General features: G+C 32.5%; 1 protein-coding gene across 2 annotated transcripts in view; it reads left to right on the forward strand.

Moving 5' to 3' along the window:
* Positions 1-22,848, forward strand: part of LOC115886713 (laminin subunit gamma-1-like) — an 82,177-nt gene extending 59,329 nt beyond the window's left edge. For both annotated transcript variants that reach the window (XM_030905984.1, XM_030905985.1), the window contains 10 exons: positions 1,090-1,318; positions 1,861-2,070; positions 4,675-4,977; positions 6,594-6,882; positions 8,278-8,474; positions 11,252-11,463; positions 12,146-12,360; positions 12,862-13,144; positions 17,138-17,851; positions 21,140-22,848. In XM_030905984.1, the coding sequence (XP_030761844.1) occupies positions 1,090-1,318; positions 1,861-2,070; positions 4,675-4,977; positions 6,594-6,882; positions 8,278-8,474; positions 11,252-11,463; positions 12,146-12,360; positions 12,862-13,144; positions 17,138-17,851; positions 21,140-21,481 (2,994 nt within the window). In that variant the 3' untranslated portion in view covers positions 21,482-22,848. The remainder of the gene's footprint in view (positions 1-1,089; positions 1,319-1,860; positions 2,071-4,674; positions 4,978-6,593; positions 6,883-8,277; positions 8,475-11,251; positions 11,464-12,145; positions 12,361-12,861; positions 13,145-17,137; positions 17,852-21,139) is intronic.
* Positions 22,849-22,972: the final 124 nt, after the last annotated feature.

The following is a 22,972-nucleotide window of genomic DNA, read 5'->3' on the forward strand; positions in this document are numbered from 1 at the left end:
AAAAAGGTAATAGATTTAATTAAGAGGTGAAAGAATAAATAAATATCTGCAAAATGTTAACAGAGCTGGTACAAATGTAAGAATTTGACAACGCTGTTTCCGATACGCTTCAGTCCTTTCGCCAAAAAAATGTATGAAAGGAAAGGATATGAAAGGGAAGGGAAACGGAACGGATAGTGTGCGTTGTCCTATATTCGTTTACTTGATATAATATTTTACGTAAAAGGAAGGTAGCTGATACGGAAGGTATAGTGAAAATCAACTTTAAATGGACATCTTGGAGGAACCATCCCCAAAATAATAAAACAGTAGAAAGTAGACATCCTCTAATTTTTATTTCAACCAAAATTTGCTCAAAGTGTGATACCGTTGATTAAAGAAATAAAAAAATGCGCAACTTTATTTCCAGTTTAGTAGTTCTGCTTTCAGTCGACAGAGTCAGTGTTTGCCGGAGACAGGATTGCCAGATTAATCCGTAGATTTACGGATTTTTTGTACAGTACGTTAATAATACTGATTTTCTATCGTTAAACAATTTAATGTAATATTATATGATTAAATAAAGAATGGCGTCAGAGTTGGCTTGGAAATGAAGATCGCTGTTATTTCATATGGAAAATATTATGGTAAATGTCAATAATCGTCATTTCTAAGCCAACTAAACCACTTTTTTCGATCACACGACATATTCAGTAGATATAAAAGAATTTTTATTTATGTTGTTTGTTTTATGTTTAACACAAACAAATTTTCAATACATAAACGCGGATTTTTCATCCAAAGATATTTTCGTCAAACGTATTACAGATATTGCGCATTTTAATATGGCAACACTGTCGCTTTCAAATACACACCGTCTTCGATATGCCTTCGCTGGCCGAATTGGAGAAAATAAGTGTTTTATGCGTTGACCGCAGAACGATTGGTGTCTCCACCGTAGAGCACTTGAGACGTAAGGATAAATCAAATCAGCCTTGTCAAGAATTCATCCATTAAATTGCGTATTTTCCCAATTCTTTCAATCAACGGTGATACTAAAAGTACTACTACTAATTATTATTAAAAATAACACTATTAAATCATTTGCAGACCCAAAATTACAAGTTCAGGCTGCACGAGCATCCAGACTACGGCTGGCAGCCTAGAATGTCCTCTAGATCGTTCATTTCCCTCCTTACAAACCTCACTGCTATCAAAATTAAAGGAACTTTCGCTCCGAGAGGCGTGGGCTTCTTGGACGATGTTAAATTAGAAACAGCATCGAGAGGAATTGCTGGAAAGCAAGCATTGTGGATCGAACTATGCGACTGTCCAACCGGTGAGGTCTATGTAGCATTTTTTATGAGTATTTATGAAAAAATAGGATTTATGAGTATTTCTGAAAAAATGTATATTTTTTCACTTAGCATTCCTCTAAAAGTACAGATAAAAAGTTATTACTCCTCAAACTAGTTAAAAAATATGTAGGTGGCGCCACCAAATAGGAGTCATATTGACAACAAAATCAATTTTCTCACGTAAAAAAACACCCACCAATTTTCATTTAAATATAGACAGTAGTTCAGCAATTATGTGGAAAAATCGAAATTAAAATGAAACTTCTACACCCTGTATCTTCGAAACGAAGCATTTTAGGACATTAACTTTTTTTACCCATTTTAATCGATAGAATAAGCTGCCTAAGTTTTCCGAATATAATTCGGACAACCCTGTATTATACTAATTTATAAAGCGGCGTCACAATAGTCTTTGAATTAAAAATTGTGGTTGTGTCAGTAACTTTTTACATTCTTCTAAATTAAAAATTGGATTTGAAATATTGACAATTTGATATATGAGTTGACTTTGACTGATTTTCAGGGTATGTTGGACAGTTTTGCGAGTCTTGTGCTCCGGGATATCGGCATTCACCGGCTCACGGTGGTCCGTTCACAAACTGCATTCCCTGTGATTGTAACAACCATGCCAGCATCTGTGATTCCGAGACAGGAAGGTGTATCTGCCAGCACAACACAACCGGCGAAAACTGCGAGTTTTGTAGAAGGGGATATTACGGAAACGCCTTAGCTGGTAAGAATATTTTATTCGCTATTTATTATTATTTATTATTTTCACCCATAGGCATGTGTAATATGTGTAATTATGAGCTATCCAAATATAGGGACTGTTCAGCCATCGTGCACCCTTACGTCATCATTATTTGTCAAATATTTAGGGTGCGTCTGAGATCAGTTCATATTGCTTAGAAAATTTTAAGTACGTTCCTATATTATTGATTGAGCGAGTTTTGTTTTTCGGCATTTATTCATTTTTTCTTGAACTCTTCATCAGAACGAACATCTTGAACTCTTCATCCCTTTAATTCCAATCTTTTGGACTTTTGGACTTTTTTTGGACTTGCAAGAGTGTTCTACCAGCGTTTCTTTCTCGAAAAAAATAATTTATTTATTATAAGCTTAGCAATGAGTTTTTGTTCATTTTGGTTAAATCTTTGAGGCATTTTTGCAATAAAAAAATTTGAATTTTGTTTTACAAGAGCAATCAAATTTTATTTTGATATTGATCGATGTCCGTTAATAAAATTATAACCCCAAATGACAATGACAATTACTAAAAAGAATATGCGGTAATTTACGAAATGACGTCACCAATCTTTTTCATCTGGTTGGCAAGTGATTGAGAACAATTGTTCGACAATATATGACGTGACGTCGAACAATGGTGAACATTCTATACAATAGTGATGAGCGAAATTAGTCTTGAGTCTTGTCTTACGGTCTTGGTCTTTGTCTTGCATTGAAGGGCAAGACCAAGACTAAGATGATTAGCTGTAGGTCTGCAAGATCAAGACAGAGCAATGCAAGACTTACGTAAGACCAAGACCAATACCGATCGAGGATCCAAACATCCAGATCAAACCAAGTTAAGATCTTGCATGACAAGACCAAAATTACTTATTAGACTGCAAGACCAAAGGACTCTTTCACTAATTTACAGTATGTCCCCTCATTGTCCTTACAAGAGGAAAACAACTTTTTTATTACCAACGTTTTGAGAAAAGTGCTTTGCAAAAACAAAATTTTTGCTTGTTCTAAAATGGTTAATCCTGTTTGTAATTTTAAAAATTTCCATACGGTTTTCGACAGAATTAAAAAAAATATGGTTCCTAAAAAAAGTGCTAAAAATCAAAAGGCGTTTCTATGGTAATATAATTTCTATTTCATTCTTTGATAGATGGCTTTGAATAAGAAAACTAAGGAAGGAGCATATCAAAAATCTTAGGTACACCGCGATGGGCCTCAAATATGGCCGACTTAAATTCCGGTTTATCAGTGCCGTTCTAATTTTATTTAAAAAATTTAAAACTATGATGTAGGGTAGACGTGGGGTAGACTCAATAATGTGTTATTTTATTTTACTTTGTGAATAAATGTTGGTAGTTATTAAAATTGTTATAAAAATATATAATTCTAATAAAAATAGATAAGTTATAATAAGTATTTATTAACACAAACATCCGATACGCTACTGAAGCAGGTAAGTCAAATTAACGTATCAAAATTCTTTGACATCTGATCTTTGACAAGTAGTAAATAAATGCTAAAATGCAAGAAAATATATAATTTAGTTAATTTAAGTGAATTTCATAAATGATCGGTTTACTACACGTATGTATATTATATAGTCACTTACTAGCGAAAAGTTGTTACATTATTTCACTCAATTTTTACCGAGATCTACGGCACGCTACACAACCAACTATCTTTTTCGATCAATCGCGATAGTGTCACTGTTAATTTAAGTTCTGCTACAATTTCCATCTAGATTTACTACCTTTATACAACTATCAGTAGTAGAATAAATAATAAATAACATAAAATAAGCTCCGTAAAGACTGACAAATCCACAAAATTTCAAATCAAATTCAAATGTGTCAAATGAATCGTCAAACAGAACTGTCAAGGATCCCCACCCTAGAGAGCTTTTTCCGCCCACCATGCATGAATACATAGATAGCATTATGCTCCTTCCTTAGTCTTCTTATTCAAAGATAGATGGTTATTATCAGTTATTATATTATTAATTTTGATTATAACGTCATATTTTTGCTGTTGTTAAACTATCACATTTTTCGATAATCATTATCACCCTTTCCGAAGCAATAAACTAAATAAATTTTGTGCTTCTTTAACATTTTGAAACAGTAAAAAATATAACGTTAAATTAAAATTCTATCAATAACAATCTATCAAAGATTGAAAACCAAATTGTACCGTATGATCGAATAAAAACGGCGTCAGCGATGGCTATGAAATGAAGATCGCTGTCATTTTATATGTAAAATTATATAGGAAATGTCAGCGATTGTCATTTCCCAGCCAACTGGACGCCATTTTTTTTCGAACATATGGTATTATCATAGGAACGCGTTTTAATTTTTAGGATTTAGAAAAAATTCAACTATGGTATGGAAACTTGGAAAAGTATAAACGGGATTAACCTTTTTAGAACCAGGGAAAATTTTATATAAAGAATGCATTTTTCTCAAAAGGTCAATAATAAATAAGTTTTTTCTTTTGTAAAGACATTCCGGGAAAATACTATACATTGACTTGTTTTGACACAACAGTTTTTGAAAATTTGATATAAACCAATACATATATATTTATCCAGGAACATCGGAAGATTGTCTTCCATGCGGTTGTCCAGAAGGAGGAGCTTGTATCCAACTAGGAGACGACGAGATCATGTGCGTGGAATGCCCCACTGGATACTCAGGTCCCAGATGTGACATTTGCTCCGATGGATTCTTCGGCGATCCCACAGGACGTTTTGGACCCCCCACCCCATGCCAGTTGTGCGAGTGTAGTGAAAACATCGACTTGAACGCTATAGGGAACTGTAATACCACCACAGGAGAATGCTTAAGGTGTATCCATAATACTGGAGGATCCAGATGTGAAATTTGTCTTCCAGGTGAGGTACTAATAGTACGAGAGCTAGCAACGTCGGAAAAACAAGTATTTTAAGACGTCTGGCTCTGTGATATATCTTTTACTATGCTCTCTAGAACAGCATGCGGCCCGTCTGGCTGCCGGTAAACGTTGCGTTCCCTACTGCGCATTGAAACAAGATCCTATATTTTTATTAGCCCTTTAAATTCTAGTATTGAATATAAATCGAACATGTCTCCATAGCGCAGTGCGTAGAGTTTCCGACAACAAACCGATGATTCAGAGTTCGAATCCGGGTCAAGGCAAAGACTTTTTTATTTTTTATTTTTTTTGTTTATATTCTGATAGTAAAGTATTAAATATTTGTTTTTTTTTAATTACCAGAATTATTTAATACTTTACTATCAGAATATAAACGAAAATAAAATGAAAATGTCTTTGGCCTGACCCGGATTCGAACTCTCAATCTTCGGTTAGTGGTCGGAAACTCTACGCACTGCGCTATGGAGACATGTTCGATTTATATTCAATACTAGAATTTATAGGACTAAATTAATAAAAAATATAGGATCTTCTTCCGATGCGCAGTAGTGAACGCGACGGGTATCGGCAGCCAGACGGGCCGCATGCTGTTCCAGAGAGCATAGTAAAAGATATATCAAAGAGCCAGACGTCTTAAAATACTTTCTCGAAAACGTTGCTATCTCTTAGACTATAAGTTACTAAAAAAAAGTGTTTTACTTAGGCTGTATTCCATTTGTTATCTAGCTATGGTTTTCTGTTCTCTCTCTATGTTCTGCATGAAAATTTTATTAATACGGAACAATATTCCTGAAAAACACCTGTCATTATTATCACCAAATTAACCAGCGCAAAAGGCTGCTTTTTCTGGTTTGTATCTCTATTATTATACCGATCTGGTAAACTGCGTAGTCTGGATTTTAACGTGTAAGACAGTGATGTCGACAGCTTAATGGAAAATAAAATATATTAAAAAGAGATAAAAGTTGGGTTGATACATTTCTTCAATGCCGTATTGCCGGATTTTCCATCAAAATTTCAAACCGCACAAGTAGGCGTTTACGAAAAATGTTGCACCTTAGATTGGGACTTTATTTTTCATAATTAGTTACTCATTTTACTACAGATAGTTAACTTAAAGAATATTATAATTTTTTTTTACTTAAAAAAATGCTTTTTTTCTGTCTTCCTGAGAAAAAAAAACCGAGTATATACTATCTTTATTTTAGTAATATATATAAAATTTTTTAGAATATGTAGTTTATTTTTTTCTACACACGCATTTTCCTACACACGTAAAAACCTACAACATTGTATGCCGCTTTTTATTTTGTCTTCTTGTCTGTCAACCGGTCATTTATATTTATCTCTCTCGCCTGCATTAAAAAACAGACCAAGAAGATAGAGTGTCCAGAATGGTATAATTACTTACAATCTAATACTTCTATTTTTTTATGTTGTTTGCGATGTTTGAAATTGTTTAAAAAATCATTTGTGACGTTTGAAAAAAATAGCATGTTCTATTCGAAGTAAAAATGTAATTTTTGTGCCTCATTTCTACTCCTAATAAACTAATATGCTATTAACTGAGGTATCTATATATTATTCCTTTGACAGGTTACTATGGTAATGCTCTGGTACTGCCCAAAGGCGATTGCAAGAAATGCCAGTGCTTTCCTCCCGGCACCCACGATCTTCTTGGTGAACCGATATGTGATCAGAGCACGGGTTCTTGCCAGTGCAAAGCTCACGTAGTTGGCGTTAACTGTGATCAGTGCGAAAACGGTTACTTCAATATTCTCAGCTTTGACGGTTGTCAGAATTGTAACTGTGACCCTGTAGGAGCCTACAATCAGTCCTGTAACTTGCATACTGGCCAGTGTTTTTGTAGACCTGGAGTTACAGGGTAAGGGAACTAAACCATTTTTTACTAAAATGTTAAAAATTGTTTGTGTTTAATATAAATAAATTTAAATTTTCGCTCGCAGTTTACAGGGTGAGTCTTAAATAAGTGCCAAATTTTTTTAAACACGTCTATGAGTTTTTTCGCGAAATTTTTTGGAAGTTGTCATGTTATAGTCTATAAAATGAATAACTTTGAATTTTGTCCGTTATTTTTTACCAACATGGCAAATATAAAATCCCTCTGTCAAAAAAGTTACTGATATTCTTTAAATTGTGTGCCTGAACGAATCAGGTAGGTAACTCTTTTTACTTTCGTGAAATAGAAAAGGAAAATAATAAAACAAGTGACAGTTCTTCCTCTTCTTGCAAAAATCAACACGAAATATCATAATTGACAAAAGTAAAATGTCATCAGCTTTTGACATTTCTAAATATTAGACCAATGCCGTCTCTAATAGAACAGCCACGGAGCGAGATTTATGACGTCACGCTAGTTAGATACTACGGATTAATAGATATGTTGTAGAATAAAATTTTAATTTTTTTTAAATTAATCATAAATTTTTCTGCAAAAAATGATGATAAAACAGTTTCTGTTGAACTTTTGACACAGAAACATTTCAAATTTATGATTTCAGTCCAATAACTATTTAGTCAACATGTATAATTATTTATGTCAATGATGACATGTATTGATAGTTATTATTCCAAATATCTCGAAAACCATTACTCGTAGCGATTTTTACCAAGAGACCTTTTTCACATAAAAAACGTCCGAAAAGTATATTTTTTTACTCAGTAGTTCTATACAGGTACGGACGAAAAGTTATTACTCTTGAAACCAGTTAAAAATATGTAGGTGGCGCCCTCTACCAGTAGGAGTCATATTGGCATTAAAATCAAATTTCTCATGTCAAAAAACTCCCAGACACCAATTTTCATCCAAATATTGACGTTACTTCAGAAATTATTTGGAAAAAATCGAAATAAAAATGAAACTTCTACACCCGGTATCTCCGAAACTAAGCATTTTAGGGCATACATTTATACGAACTTTTTTACTTATTTATATCTGCAGAATATACTGCCGAAGTTTCCGGAATAGAGTTTGGACCACCCTGTATAGCTAAATGATTATCGTAATAAAAACTGCCGTATTTACACTGAGAAACTTTCGTTGTTTTTTTTTTAACAAATCTAATTTCAAATGCCAAGTCTCAAAGGACATGGTCTCTGACAGGCTTAGTCCGCCAAAGGCTTCGCCTGCCAAAGCCTTGGCTTGCCCACAAACCCAAAGTGCCCAAAGATTTCATCGGAAGACCGGGTCTTCCGTGTATGGAGAGCTACTGTGTTGTGTATTTTAAATTTTATTAGTCAACTGACTAAAATGTTTTAGGCTTAGATGCGATCATTGTGAGGCCAGGATGTACGGATTTTCTTTGGAAGGTTGCAAGCATTGCGAATGTGATATTATCGGGTCCAAAGACTTACAGTGTGATGCTTCTGGACAGTGTCCATGCTTGGACAACGTCGAGGGTAGAAAATGTGACAGATGCAAAGAGAATAAGTACAACAGAAAAATGGGCTGTATCGGTATGTATTAAAGAAGATTTTTAATAATTGAACATATAGTTATTTTTTATACAAAACGATAAAATGGTATTTTATCGTCTACCGAAAGGATTACTTTCGGGAGACGATAATGCAATTTTATCGTCGTGTATAAAACAATATTTTTTTTCTATAGCGAGTTACGTTTTAAAAAATATTCAGAAATTATTATTTCAAGGAATTTATTACGAGTAGAAAAAATATTGTGCTGGATTGGCGTTGGTTTCTATGTAATTTGACAAATAAATAAAGCTGTCTCTTTAGTTGTCAGTTTTGCGTCAATATTTTTTAATTCTCTTCACAAAACATCCCCCTTTAGAACTTTTTCTTTAATGGCCATAAGCGGGAGTAAAAGCCCAACCGCCCGAACAAACACTAGAGCCATCACCGGTCATCAAATGGTGTAAAAATTGCGAAAATTTAATCATCTAATTTTGGCACAAGGGGTCGCGCTTAACTTTTTCAATTTTAATTCAATATTCATTGTTTTCAAACTATATTATTAGACTTTGTTGTATTTTGTGAATGTATAAATGTTTTCTTAGTATAAAGTTGCATTATAGTAATTTAAATTATATTACATACATATTTAAGATTCAAATATTATGACATATATGTCAGTTGCCGTCTAAAATGCCTCTTGATAACAAAAAGTTAGTTATTGTCAAAAGTAGTTAAATTCACGTTAAAATATTAAAATTTACAAGTTATAATTAAATATTTTATATTTTTTCAACAACAAACACATAATAGTACAGCGTAATGTTTATATGCAGGTCCAAAACGTTGTCGCGGAAGTTTCAGTGATTTTAGTGTTGTCGGATATTTTTATTTGTGAAATAGAAATATTGCATTTGGATTGCAAAACTAAAAGTGGAAGTTTTATTGCAATGTAAGTAAGCGTTTGTCCATTTTATATTTTACTTTTTTCATACCTACCTACGACAAATATACATAATATATTGAAATTTTATAATTCGTTTTATTTAAAAAATGTTAGAAAACAAGCTTGTAATCCTGTAATTGATATAATTGTTATGTAATATATTCCATTTAAATGTAATATATTACTTTACAATTAAAAAAATGTAAATTTAAAAAATATATTAAAAATATACAGGGTGTTTCAAAACAAATGCGAAAAACTTCAGGGGGTGATTCCTTGTTCAAAATAAAGGGTAGTTTGCTTTATAAACGTTGGGTCAAAAGTCAACCATTAGGGAGATATCGCGGTACAAAAATGGCGGAAAAATAATGTTTTTATTTTTTATCTTGAAAACGAAAAGAGATAGACTAATGAAATTTTATGGAAGCATTACTGTTATGAAAACACACTTTCTGGTATTTTTTTTCATTTTTTTAAAATGAGTGGAAGGGGTTGAAATAAACTGCCCCTATCATTCTTGTTAACGAAATTTAAAGAAAAATATTATCAAACACATGCAAAAAAAATTAATTTGGATAGTTTAGTTTGTTTAGGAACTTTTTTATCTCGTGTATTTTTTTGATAAAACTCACCGATTTGAAATTAAAAAATAAAATGTAAAGCATTACATGTCAGGACAAAAAACATTTTTAGATTAAGAATCTAGTGATAATAACGATAATAATAATCATCTAGATAATAACGTATTGCAGTAGAGTAATGTCAAATAAAATAATATTAGGAACATCCTAAAAAGTAACAGCGGCCGACAAGATTTTTTCCTAAAAAATTACAGCAGCCCACTAGATTCTTGATCAGAAAATATTTTTTGTCCTGACATGTAATGCTTTACATTTTATTTTTAATTTCAAATCGGTGAGTTTTATCAAAAAAATACAAAGAGATAAAAAAGTTTCTAAACAAACTGAACTATACAAATTATTTTTTTGCATGTGTTTGATAAGATTTTTCTTTAAATTTCGTTAACAAGAATGATAGGGGTAGTTTATTTCAACCCCTTCCACTCATTTAAAAAAGTGAAAAACTTACCAGAAAGTGTGTTTTCATAACAGTAATGCTTCCATAAAATTTCATTAGTCTATCTCTTTCCGTTTTCAAGATAAAAAATAAAAACATTATTTTTCCGCCATCTTTGTACCGCGATATCTCCCTAATGGTTGACTTTTGACCCAACGTTTATGAAGCAAACTACCCTTTATTTTGAACAATGGATCACCCCCTGAAGTTTTTCGCATTTGTTTTGAAACACCCTGTATACAGGCATTAATTGAAATTTTTTGAGTTCGCACTCAAAAAATTTCAATTAAAACACGAGAGGCGCTTTATTATTTACTTTCACTTCTTAACATGACAGACGAAGTTCTAAAGAGGGATGTTTTGTGATTCTCTTTCGTGTCAATTGCTGATTGAATTGGATCTAGAAATGGCTCAAAACGAAATAAGTAAATTACCAACAGATATTCAGGCTGAGGCGACAAACGCCATATTCAAACTACTACCATTTAAATCCCGAATAACTTATGAAAAGGAATACAAACATTTTCAGAAATAGAAGCAATTAAAAAACATGCGATAAGAAATAAACTTTTTAACCTATTCTCGCTGTTAAAGTATCATTTAATCTACCCTTGAAAGTAATGGATGTAGTTTATGGAAGTAGTTTGGATATGTAAAGTACTATTTTATCTACTATTTTTGATAGATATAAGGCAATTTTAAGAGTTGCTATGGAAAAAATAGTAATTGATTCTTTCAACTTAATGGTTTGTTAATAACAAGAATTTAGGTTAAAATGACGATTTCTTTTGTACAGATTGTCCGGATTGTTACAATCTTGTGCAAACTGCTCACAGAAATCACACCAACAAGCTTCAACGACTGCAAGAGATTCTGTACGAAATTGAGCATCAACCCACTGTGATATCTGACGAGGAATTTCCCGACGAACTGGAAAAGATGGAAAACGAGATCGACGAGTTTCATGACAATGTCAAAAACGGCACAGGAACTAACAGTGTCTTTCAGGTAATAGGCCTAACTATAGCCTGTCCAACGAGGGTAACAGTGGCAGTTGTGTCTGTCATTTCTTCTCTTAGTCGTTGGTAGACTATATTATGTTAAGTAAAGTAAAGCAAATGTTGTGTTAACGTTTTTCTTTTGCTCCCAAGGCTAAAGACTTTGCTGTAACACTAGGCTTAAAAAGTCAGCGAAAATCGAATCTCGATATATCTTTTCAAACCGAAGATATTGGCAGAAATGGAAATAAATATGAAAAGTAAATAATAAAATAATATTATAATAAAATATAAGAAAGTAACAATTAATTTGTACTAATGTCGATAATATAACAGAATACCATAATGCCAGATGTATTAATATCAAATAATTAAGATGAAAATCACAGTGAACGAGAAATTGCGACTCATTGAACTCATACCTAGTAGGTTTTTGAAAAAGGTGACTTTTGATGTATTAGATCAACAATTTTGACAGAAGATCGAAGAAGCGGTTGATGTCATTGCGGTATTTTTTGAATTCTTGGTGAATCGAGAAATTTCTGGAAAGGTTTATGCAGGGCAATATCCTCAAAAGTGCTGTTACAACGTAGAATGATAAAAATAATTAGTGACATTTTTCATGGCGTCATAATATTCTTAGAAATTTGCAGTAGTTATGTATTTATTCTAACAAGATTTTTTTCCTATAGGAAATTATGAATATGAGAGAACGGGAAAAAGACGTCGCCAGAACTCTGGAAGAAATTTACGAAAATGTTTTTACGACCAGCGAAAAAACTAAGAAGACTCAAATGAATCTGGATCACGCTGAGGATTTCCTTCTTGAAGTTGAAGATCGACTAAATGAAGTTGAAGAAACTTTCGAAGCCCAAGCTAGAAAATCTCTCCAAGAAGCATGGGAGAGGTAACAAATCATATTTAAATTATTTATAATTCAGAGTGTTCAAAATAATTATTATCATTATCATGTCAGCCAAAGAATATTGACAAAGCTTAGTGTAGAAAATAAATGTAGGTACACAATATAAATAAATTTGTTTGTCTTTGAGACGGTAGAAAAAAAAAACAGTAGATATGTATTCTCCGCGAAGATAAATGCATTTTTGCATCCGTTGGAACCAATTCTGAAAGCAGTTATTCCACTCGCTTTTTGGTACCTTCAAACTTCTAATAACTGCATCTTCTGGGGACTGGAACCTTCGACCACGCACTTCTTTCTTAATTTTTAGAAAAGTAATAAGTCGTTAGGACTTAGGTCGGGACTATGTGGAGGATAGTTCAACAATTCGATGTTTTCTTGCTTTAAAAACTCAATTGTTTTTCGAGCCGTGCGGGAACTTGCATTGTCTTGGTGGAGGATCATTCATCGTTGAGTGTTGGTAATTTTTTTTTTTTCTCTGTTTAGATCCAAAGTTGTTGGTCAGCATTCGGAAAAAATGACCAACGTAGCCCAAGAAGCCAGAAGTTTGGCAGATCTTCTCGACGAAGAAGCGGAAAGTATAACAGCGAAGGCCAAAGATGCGAAAAATAAATCAATCGAGGCCTACGAAAAAGTAAAGCACGTTCACGCCATCCAACAAAATGTCAGTACGGAAACCAGGAAACTCCAAGCGGATGTCCAGAGTGCTGAAACCAAGCTTAACAGGACCAAAGATTGGACTGAAAACGTCAACGAAGAATCATATGAGGTAAGTTTTTTTTATAGATTATGTGATATACCAAATATTTTTTTTAAAGATTTATTCTACCGCGTTGCCCGATGGCTTTGTTCACTGCTCATCGGAATATTAGATCTAATTGGTCAAACCTTTACCGCCCGCACCCTTTGTTCCCCGCGACACTCTAGCGACGTTGGATGTGTTAAGGTGGTTCGTGTGCACATGTAATCCGTGCACTTGCAACTTGCGATTGGAATTATCCTCGGAATTATCTTTAGATCTTATAAGCTTCGCGGATAAGTAAATTATTCGCTTCATTTTTGTTGAGGACACGTCGGCGACATTCGACTATCTGATTATATTTGTCTTTGACATTGACTGACCGATCGTCTGTTTGTGCATATGTCGTTCTTTACGAAATAAATTATAATTTTAGTCCGGGTAATATATATAATAGAAAATATAGAAATAATATACCGGGTGCGTCTCAAAAGTGGCTCACCCCTATAACTGTTTTATTTTTTCAGTTAAAAAAACGAGATTTGGTATGTTTGTATATGACATAAATTAGGATTGATTGACGTATTCAATTGTTTTCGGTTACTTCCTGTTTTACCGGAAAGGACAACAACTTTTGATTTTTAAATGGCACCCTCGGTATTTTTTTACTTTAATTGATAGAAAATAACACTCTGAATTTAATGACAAATCATACGTTAACTTTTGACATTTTCGCATAAGGTTTATTTGAAATTATAACTTGCGGTTCGTAACGAAAATTTGATTCGAAATACCAAGTGTGTGGTATCAAATTATATGCTAATGAGCCACACTCGTTCCATTTAAAAAAACTGAAATATGATTAAAAATACGATTTGAGGATTTTCTAACCCAAGTAGCATTTTCACGACTTGCGACCACATATTTACTAAACACAACGTTGGATTAGTTACAAAAAATAGTTAGCTCCCTACCTTGGGTATTAAAATAAATTTAAACGTTTTTATAACGTTGTACCGACGTTGGACTAGTACTACAGCAAAGTAGAAGCTTCTGCGACGTCGAATAAACGTTGTCTTGTAACCTTTTTTGCTTAAGTGATCTTTAGGTGATTTGGACAACGTAGTTACAACGTTGGATAATATAGAGTTTTCCGACGTCAGTTTCAGGACCTATTCCAACGTTATGCAAACGTCGTCTGTTTTACTAATTCCAACGTTGTTTAGATTTCCTTATTCTTACGTTGGTAGGACGTAGAGTCACTACCTTTTTGCAACTGTATTGAACCATAACCTTAAATCTTAAATTTTCAATTCATTGTTCTGTTCAGTCAGACAGTTCAGTGCTGTTTTTGTTTTTATAAAAAAAAAACTTAATTAAAATGGGACATAAGAAAGGTACATATAAAACTAAATTTAAATATACATCGACATATATTACCGACACTTCCTCGTTTATTTAGATTATAGAGGGCGGCACAAGCTAGACTCTAGAATGACTAAATTAGGCAATCTTGCGACTAGTATACTACCTGTTAAGGCCGAACTGCGACTTTATTAGTCCAGTATGCGACTACTCGAACTACTCCATCTTAATCTCCAAAACAACAAAGTTAAAGCCGCCATGTTGTTAAATAAGAAAATGTTTCGTTCTTAAAATAGCAATTCCTGCTTTTTGAATACATTAACTTGAAATATTTGACCCTAAAAAATACGCGGAAACAATTTTTTCGAATGCGAATAAATTATTCTCATTTTACTAAAAAAAAAATTCAAGAAAATTTTTAAAACTTCTTTAATTTCAAGGCCCATTAGTATTTTTTAAAGTAGAAACAATACATTTATCAATAAAGTTGTTTGCGTTTAACTTTTTACCTTGGGTAACGAGTTACAGAGTCGGTTAAAGTGTTTCAATAATTATGATCTTCAAACATCCTCCACACTTAAATACTTTTGTTTTGTTTTCCTTCACTGCCATCTGACATATGTCTCTAACTAAATTATAAATATAATATTTTTACTATAATTATCCCAATTTAGGATAAAACGCGACTTAGACGCCATATTAGTTTTGTATTTCTGTGAATTAGGATTTTAAACAACGTTGCAGTTTGTACTAAATTAGGCTTCTAGCCAACGTCGGTATCCAACGTTGTTTCGACCCAAAAATTATTCTCCAAACTGTGCAGACTAGGGTTGGCACGAGGTGTTTTCGGTTACTTCCTGTTTTACCGGAAACGACAACAACTTTTGATTTTTTAAATGGCACCCTAGGTATTTTTTTACTTTATTTGATAGAAAATAAGACTCTAAAACATTAATGATCAAATCATACGTTATCTTTTGACATTTTCGAATAAGGTTTATTTTTAATTATAACCATGGTTCGTAACGAAAATTTGATTTAAAATAAGATTTTTTATTACGCGAGAATGTCAAAAGTTGACATAGGATATGTCATTCTATTCAGAATGTAATTTTCTATCGAATAAAGTAAAATAATATATAATAAAATCGAAAGCTGTGGTCATTTCCGGTGAGACAGAAAGTGACCAGAAACAATTGAATACGTCAATCGATCCTAATTTATGTCATATACTAACATATCAATTCTCGTTTTTTTTATCTGAAAAAATAAAAAAGTTAGAGGGGTGATCCACTTTTGAGACGCATAAATATAAAATAGAGAAAATAATGTTGTTATTTGGATATTAATTATTTATTGGATAACCTGAATTCTCAGCGGAAAATTTAAATTCCAGTCAATTTCGCCCCGCGCCGAATATGTTCATGGTTGGCAACAATGAATTTAAAAATCGCGCCTTTGATGACGTAACTAAAAGTTTAATCGGTATCGCTTGTATCGTTTCATTTTGATATATATTATTAGCTCCATTTCATATACAGGGTGTTTCAAAACAAATGCGAAAAACTTCAGGGGGTGATTCCTTGTTCAAAATAAAGGGTAGTTTGCTTCATAAACGTTGGGTCAAAAGTCAACCATTAGGGAGATATCGCGGTACAAAGATGGCGGAAAAAAAATGTTCTTATTTTTTATCTTGAAAACGAAAAGAGATAGACTAATGAAATTTTATGGAAGCATTACTGTTATGAAAACACACTTTCTGGTAATTTGTTCACCTTTTTAAAATGAATGGAAGGGGTTGAAATAAACTACCCCTATCATTCTTGTTAACGAAATTTAAAGAAAAATCTTATCAAACACATGCAAAAAAATTAATTTGGATAGTTTAGTTTGTTTACAAACTTTTTTATCTCTTGTATTTTTTTTATAAAACTCACCGATTTGAAATTAAAAATAAAATGTAAAGCATTACATGTCAGGACTAAAAATATTTTTAGATTAAGAATCTAGTGATAATAATGATAATAATAATAATCTAGATAATAACGTATTGTAGTAGGGTAATGTCAAATAAAACAATAATAGAAACATCCTAAAAAGTGACAGCGGCCGACTAGATTTTTTCCTAAAAAAATTACAGCTGCCCACTAGATTCTTTATCTAAAAATGTTTTTTGTCCTGACATGTAATGCTTTACATTTTATTTTTTAATTTCAAATCGGTGAGTTTTATCAAAAAAACACAAGAGATAAAAAAGTTTCTAAATAAACTAAACTATCAAAATTATTTTTTTTTTGCATGTGTTTGATAAGATTTTTCTTTAAATTTCATTAACAAGAATGATAGGGGTAGTTTATTTCAACCCCTTCCACTCATTTTAAAAAAGTGAAAAAATTACCAGAAAGTGTGTTTTCATAACAGTAATGCTTCCATAAAATTTCATTAGTCTATCTCTTTTCGTTTTCAAGATAAAAAATAAAAACATTATTTTTCCGCCATCTTTGTACCGCGATATCTCCCTAATGGTTGACTTTTGACTCAACGTTTATAAAGCAAACTACCCTTTATTTTGAACAAGGAATCACCCCCTGAAGTTTTTCGCATTTGTTTTGAAACACCCTGTATATTATTTTTTTATAATTTTTTACTGATTTTTAGGTCAAAAATGCCGCTCTAGCTCTCCTCAACGACGTCAACAACTTGATCGTACCGGAAATCGATACCGAACAGCTCAAACATCGTTCCAGCGAGCTGAAGAACGAAGCCCACAGATTGGAGAACAAGACCAGAGAACTGTTTGACGGAACTCAACGCCTCAGATCGTCTATTGCGGACAAAAACGAATGGAGTGCCGAACTCATCGAAAACGCAGTGGAACAACAGGAGGAAATAGAAGACCTACGCAACGATTTAGAGCTTTCGCAAAGCCAAGCTGATAAAGCTATCGATCTGTGGAACGATATCCTTGAAAGAGCCGAAAGCAATTTCAAGCTGTTACGCGACTTTGACAGTGAAACCAACAGATCAAAGGAAAGCGCGGAAGAAGCATTGAAAACCATATCGGACATCGAGGAAATTATTTTTGAAACTGAAGGAAAAACTTTCGATGCTCAAAATGCTTTGTTGGATGCTCAGTCCAATGCTGATCGTGCTCTGGAGAAAGCGAACCAAGCGGATGAATTGGCTGAAAATGCTTCTATAAAAGCTGAGAATATCAAGACTGAGGCTGAGGATCTGTTTAAGAATACCAGCAGGCTTAGCGAGGAGGCTGGGTTGATGTATGACAGGGTGTTGCATAGCGAGGGTGAATTGAAGAATTTGCTGGATAAGGCTAGGAGTAATGATAGTTTGCTTAACGAGGCCAAGGAAAAAGTAAGCAAAATAACTGTAAATCTTATTTAGGCTTAAGAAAAAATAATATGTCTCTATGATTTACAAGAATATCAGGCTTAGTAGGTCTGTTTCTTATTGAATAATTACTTGGTCTGAATTTTAACGTGTAAGACAGTGATGTAGACAGCTTAATGGATAATCAAATGTATTAAAAAGAGATAAAAGTTGGTTTGATACATTTCTTCTATGCGGTATTGCCGGATTTTGCATCAAAATTTCAAACCGCACAAGTAGGCGTTCATGAAAAAGGTTATTGCATCTAGGGTCGGAGCATTATTTTGCACAATTAGTTACTCATTTTTCTACAGCTGTAATAGGTTATATTTAGCTTAGATATATTATCTTATTCATTTCAGTAGTATACATGAAAGTTTTTAAAATAGGTTATTTTTTTCTATACACGTAAAAACCGGCAACATTGTATGCCACAGTTTATTTTGTGTCTCTGTCTGTTAACCGGTCATTTATATTTATCTTTGTCGCATGCATTAAAATAATACAGATCACGCAGATGAAGTGACCAGGGCTAATATACAGGGTGATTCACGGCCATGACACGCTAGACGTTTATGGAGAACCGCTGATAGGATTTTTTTGAAAATTTGGATTTTTGCATAAAGGCACCTGCTCCATCCGTCTAAATTATTTTCAGCATTACAGTGTTGCCGCTTCATACTAAAAGTGGTAACATCTTTGTGATTTTAAATGGAACACCCGGTATGTTATTATTAAATTTTTGAAAATGATCTCTCTAATTTTTATATTATACTAACCTATACCTATCCTTATTTTTCGAGATAAAAAATAAAACATGTGTAAAATTAACAAAAACATGATCTTGAATAAGCATTGGTTAAATCCAATGACATCTAAATAAAGTAGACCCGGCATTTCATTCATAAAAAGGAAAAGATCAGAATCAGACATTCGTTTCTTGCTCTATGCGAGTGGGAACAAGACGGGCTGATCGCAGTCATGCAGGATTCCCGTGAGAATGGCAACGCTGTTCAGAGATCTTGAGAAAGTGTGTCATGGGCGTAGTTTAACATATTTATTAATCCGTGGTATCTAACTAGCGTGACGTCATAAATCTCGCCTCGAGGCTGTTCTATTAGAGACGGCATTGGTCTGATATTTAGAAATGTCAAAGGCTGATGACATTTTACTTTTGTCAATTATGACATTTCGCGTTGATTTTTGCAAGAATAGGAAGAACTATCACTTGTTTTATTATTTTCCTTTTCTATTTCACGAAAATAAAAAGAGTTACCTATCTGAATCGTTCAGGCACTCATTTTAAAGAATATCAGTAACTTTTTGGACAGAGGGATTATATATTTGCCATTTTGGTAAAAAATAACGGTCAAAATTCAAAGTTATTCATTTTATAGACTATAGCAACAATAATAAAGATCTTTGTTAAACAAAAGAAAATTTCTAAAATATCTACTTATTTCTGGAACAGTTTCTTCGCGGATAATCGGGACCTTGTACTGAATAAATAATTAACTTTTCATTAGAAATTACCAAACAAAAAATAAGTAATGCTTTATAAAACATATCAAACAAAGATGCATTCATCTTTTAAACTATATAATTTTTTATAGCATTAATAAACAAAACAAAAAATACATTGCTCTATTACCACAAACATTATACCATCGAAAAAAGAAACGGCGTAAAAAATGACAATCAGTGATCATTTTGGCGAGGTGATATGTCATGACCCCTAGTCTTGTTTATTTTTTAATGGCACTTACTGGCAGTAGTAGGCCTTAAGGTTGTATTTGATTTTTAAATGGTGTAGTATAAATTCGAAATTTTTTTTTTGGATATCGGTTTGTGTTTCTGGAAACGTTCTATCCTTTTATAATTTTTCTATAATTAGTATTAGTTTTTCACAAGCTTTATGCCAATTTTTAATAAATGACATCTAGAAATAGACCTCGCCAAAATTATATTCGATTGTTATTCCCAGCAGTCTTCGATACCGTTTTTTTTTCGATCATTCGGTATTTAGTATGTAATATCCAACGTACTTTTCTCTTAACTTTTTTCAATCATTATATAAATCTATTTTTGATTTTACACTAAAAAATCATCTTTAACAACTAAAAATCCTAATAACAATCAGTATGATAGAAAAAAAGGCCTCCAGTTGGCTTAGAAATGAACATCGATGACATTCCCCATATAATTTTACATATAAAATGACAGCGATCTTCATTTCATAGCCATCGCTGACGCCGTTTTTTTTTCTCGATCATATGGTATTTCGCTTATGAACATTTTTCGTAATTGTGGCATCTTTAATTTTTTTATATATCTTTTCAACAAATTAATCGCATTTGTATACTTAGTATTTGTATACTTGGTTTTAATAATTAAAAATTATGAGCAAAATATTCAATAAAACTAAACGTGACGAAACTAACTTAATGTAATTCATTACTTATTACGGTACATTCCAAAACTGTGTGATTTACTAATACATATTTCCAAAGATTTTTCTCTATTTTACCTTTCGGCACCGCACTGATGTAACATAGCATTACTCACCTTCGAAATGAAACTTCTAGGTTTAAATCGTCCCTATTTTTGCAAATTAAGCAAGTTGGCACCATTGTCTTATTGTTTATCAATAAAATCACTAAAAACAATACCACAAAACACTAAAATATCTGGAAATCACCTCGTAAAACATTTCGAAAAACTACAACACATTGGCAACGCCGTAGAGCAATTTTTACGAACGAATTCGAACTGGATGTTTTGTTGGCTGCCTAAATTTAGGAGTGAAGATAGTAAAATGCGTACGTTTTCGGCATCAGCTGGCGTTGCGACGTTGTCCATTGTTTTATGTTACCCGGGCCCCATGGGCCCCCCCTCTGTATCCGCCACTGACAGATCGAATATATCGACTTTGGTAACTTATAACCCAAATTTCAACTTTAAAAATGTTTAATTCATGATTTTATCAATGCTTATTCACGATCGTGTATTTGTCAATTTTACACATGCTTTTTTCTTAAACTATTAGAGATAGGTATAAGTTAGTATAAGAGAAAAATTATGAGATATGAAAGTAGTTTCCAAAAATGGAATAATATACTGGGTGTTCCATTTAAAATAAGAAAGACTCTACCATTTTTTGAATGATGCGGCAACACTGTAATGCTGAAAATATTCTAGAATTATGAAGCAGGTGTCTTTATGTAAAAATCCAAATTTTCAAAAAAAAATCTGTCACTGTCATTATCGTTGTAGGTTGGTCGCGCAGGAAAATACGCAAACTCAGCCCAAATCCGAGTCTCCGAGCTGCTCAGCGACGTGGAAGGCATCATTTCCGAGCTCCAGAACACTCCGGAAATCGACGACGAGGAACTGAACCGACTCGAAGAAGAAATCAACCTCACAGAGTACCACCTGATCCAAGCCAAACTGGACGAACGCCTGGCCGAGCTGCAAAAAGAGCACAAGTCCCAAAACGACCTCATCGAGAGCTACAAGGATCAGATCAGAACGCTGAGGCACGAGGTCAGCAATATAGAGCATATTGTCAGTTCTTTACCCGACGGGTGTTATAAGAGAGTCGAGTTGGAGCCGTGAAAAAAACATTCAACAAGTGATAAGTTTTTTGTAAAATTTTTGAAAAAATACTTCTAAATTTACTAAGGTCTGATTTTTAGCTTTACCAAAGACTTCTTTTTTATACTTTTTTATTGTTTTAGATTAGACTGTTTGTTTTTCTATTGTATATTAGGGATGTATGATGGTTCCAATGATATCGATATTGTATAATTATGAGTTCAATAAAAAAATCGATTAATCAATAAATTCTCCAAACATTGATATTTTTGATATACAGGGTGTTATTTAAGTTATTTACGTTAATAAGGAGCCTAATCAGATAAAAAATGAGTCCAGTGGCGTGCTAGAAGGCATTTAAACAACGTTTTTAACGAAGAAATTTTGCACCTTTTTTGCCTTTTTTAATTATTAATATTTTTAATTATTTTTTTATTTTTATTAAATTTAATATTTTTCTCTATCTTGTTTCGTTTATGAGATAAAAAATAAAAACCTCTTCATTGCTTGTTCTTGGGACCTGAGAGAATAATAATAATTGAATTTACAATCATTTCTAAGACAAAAATAGACTATTAAAATTGAAAAAATTAACAGCACAGTTTTTAATAGTTTGTTAATTTTAATATTTTATTATGTTGTTCCTGGGATATGGAATAGAATGGTTTTATTTTTTTTTTGGGCAACGAAGCAATATATAAAAAATCAAGAGCAAAGGCTGAATTTTAAGTTGCTTAAATGTTAAAATAGTCAGTAGCGCACAATCCTTTTGTCATTTTAATATTACATTACGTACATTAGTTTAATATAGAAAGTGCTCTACAGGAATCCATTTTAACTTTAATCTAATCAAGGTTTTATTATCCGCTTTCAATACTATTCACAAAATTGACTAAGAGATTATTAGACGTATTTGTGTTTTTTACGCGTAGAAATTTTTGTTAAGCGTAAAGAACTATTTTTTACGTGTAAAAATGTATACCTGACGTGTAAAAAACAAGTGTTTACGTTTATAAAACAATATTATACGTGAAGAACTATTTTACATGTAAAAAACATTTTTTTTTTGTTTAAAAACAATATTTTACGTGTAGAGAACTATTTTTTAGGCGTAATAAATTATTTTATACATGTAAAAATCTATATTTTACGCGAAAAGAACTATGTTTTACGTATAAAAAAAATGACGTGTAAGAAAGATCTTTTGTATAAAAAAAACACATTTTACACGTACAACAAGGTTGACTAAGATATAAAATTAAAAAATAGATATTTACGGAAAACTAGAAATGTATTTGTCTGGGGCACTGTATACATGTTATAAATATAAACTTTTCGTTTTAAAATCACTCAAAAAATCACCCCTTGAAGATTGGCTATGTATTGAAATAACACCCTGTGGACAAAAAGTGACTTAGCATAAATGTGCCATCATACTAATGATGTTATTAATTTTAAGTCTCTCTTATTTTAAGAACGCTTCAAAAACTTCAATTTGAGATACTAAACAAA

This window comes from Sitophilus oryzae, unplaced genomic scaffold (genome assembly GCF_002938485.1).
Source record: "Sitophilus oryzae breed Bouriz unplaced genomic scaffold, Soryzae_2.0 scaffold_494_pilon_pilon, whole genome shotgun sequence".
NCBI lineage: Eukaryota > Metazoa > Arthropoda > Insecta > Coleoptera > Curculionidae > Sitophilus > Sitophilus oryzae.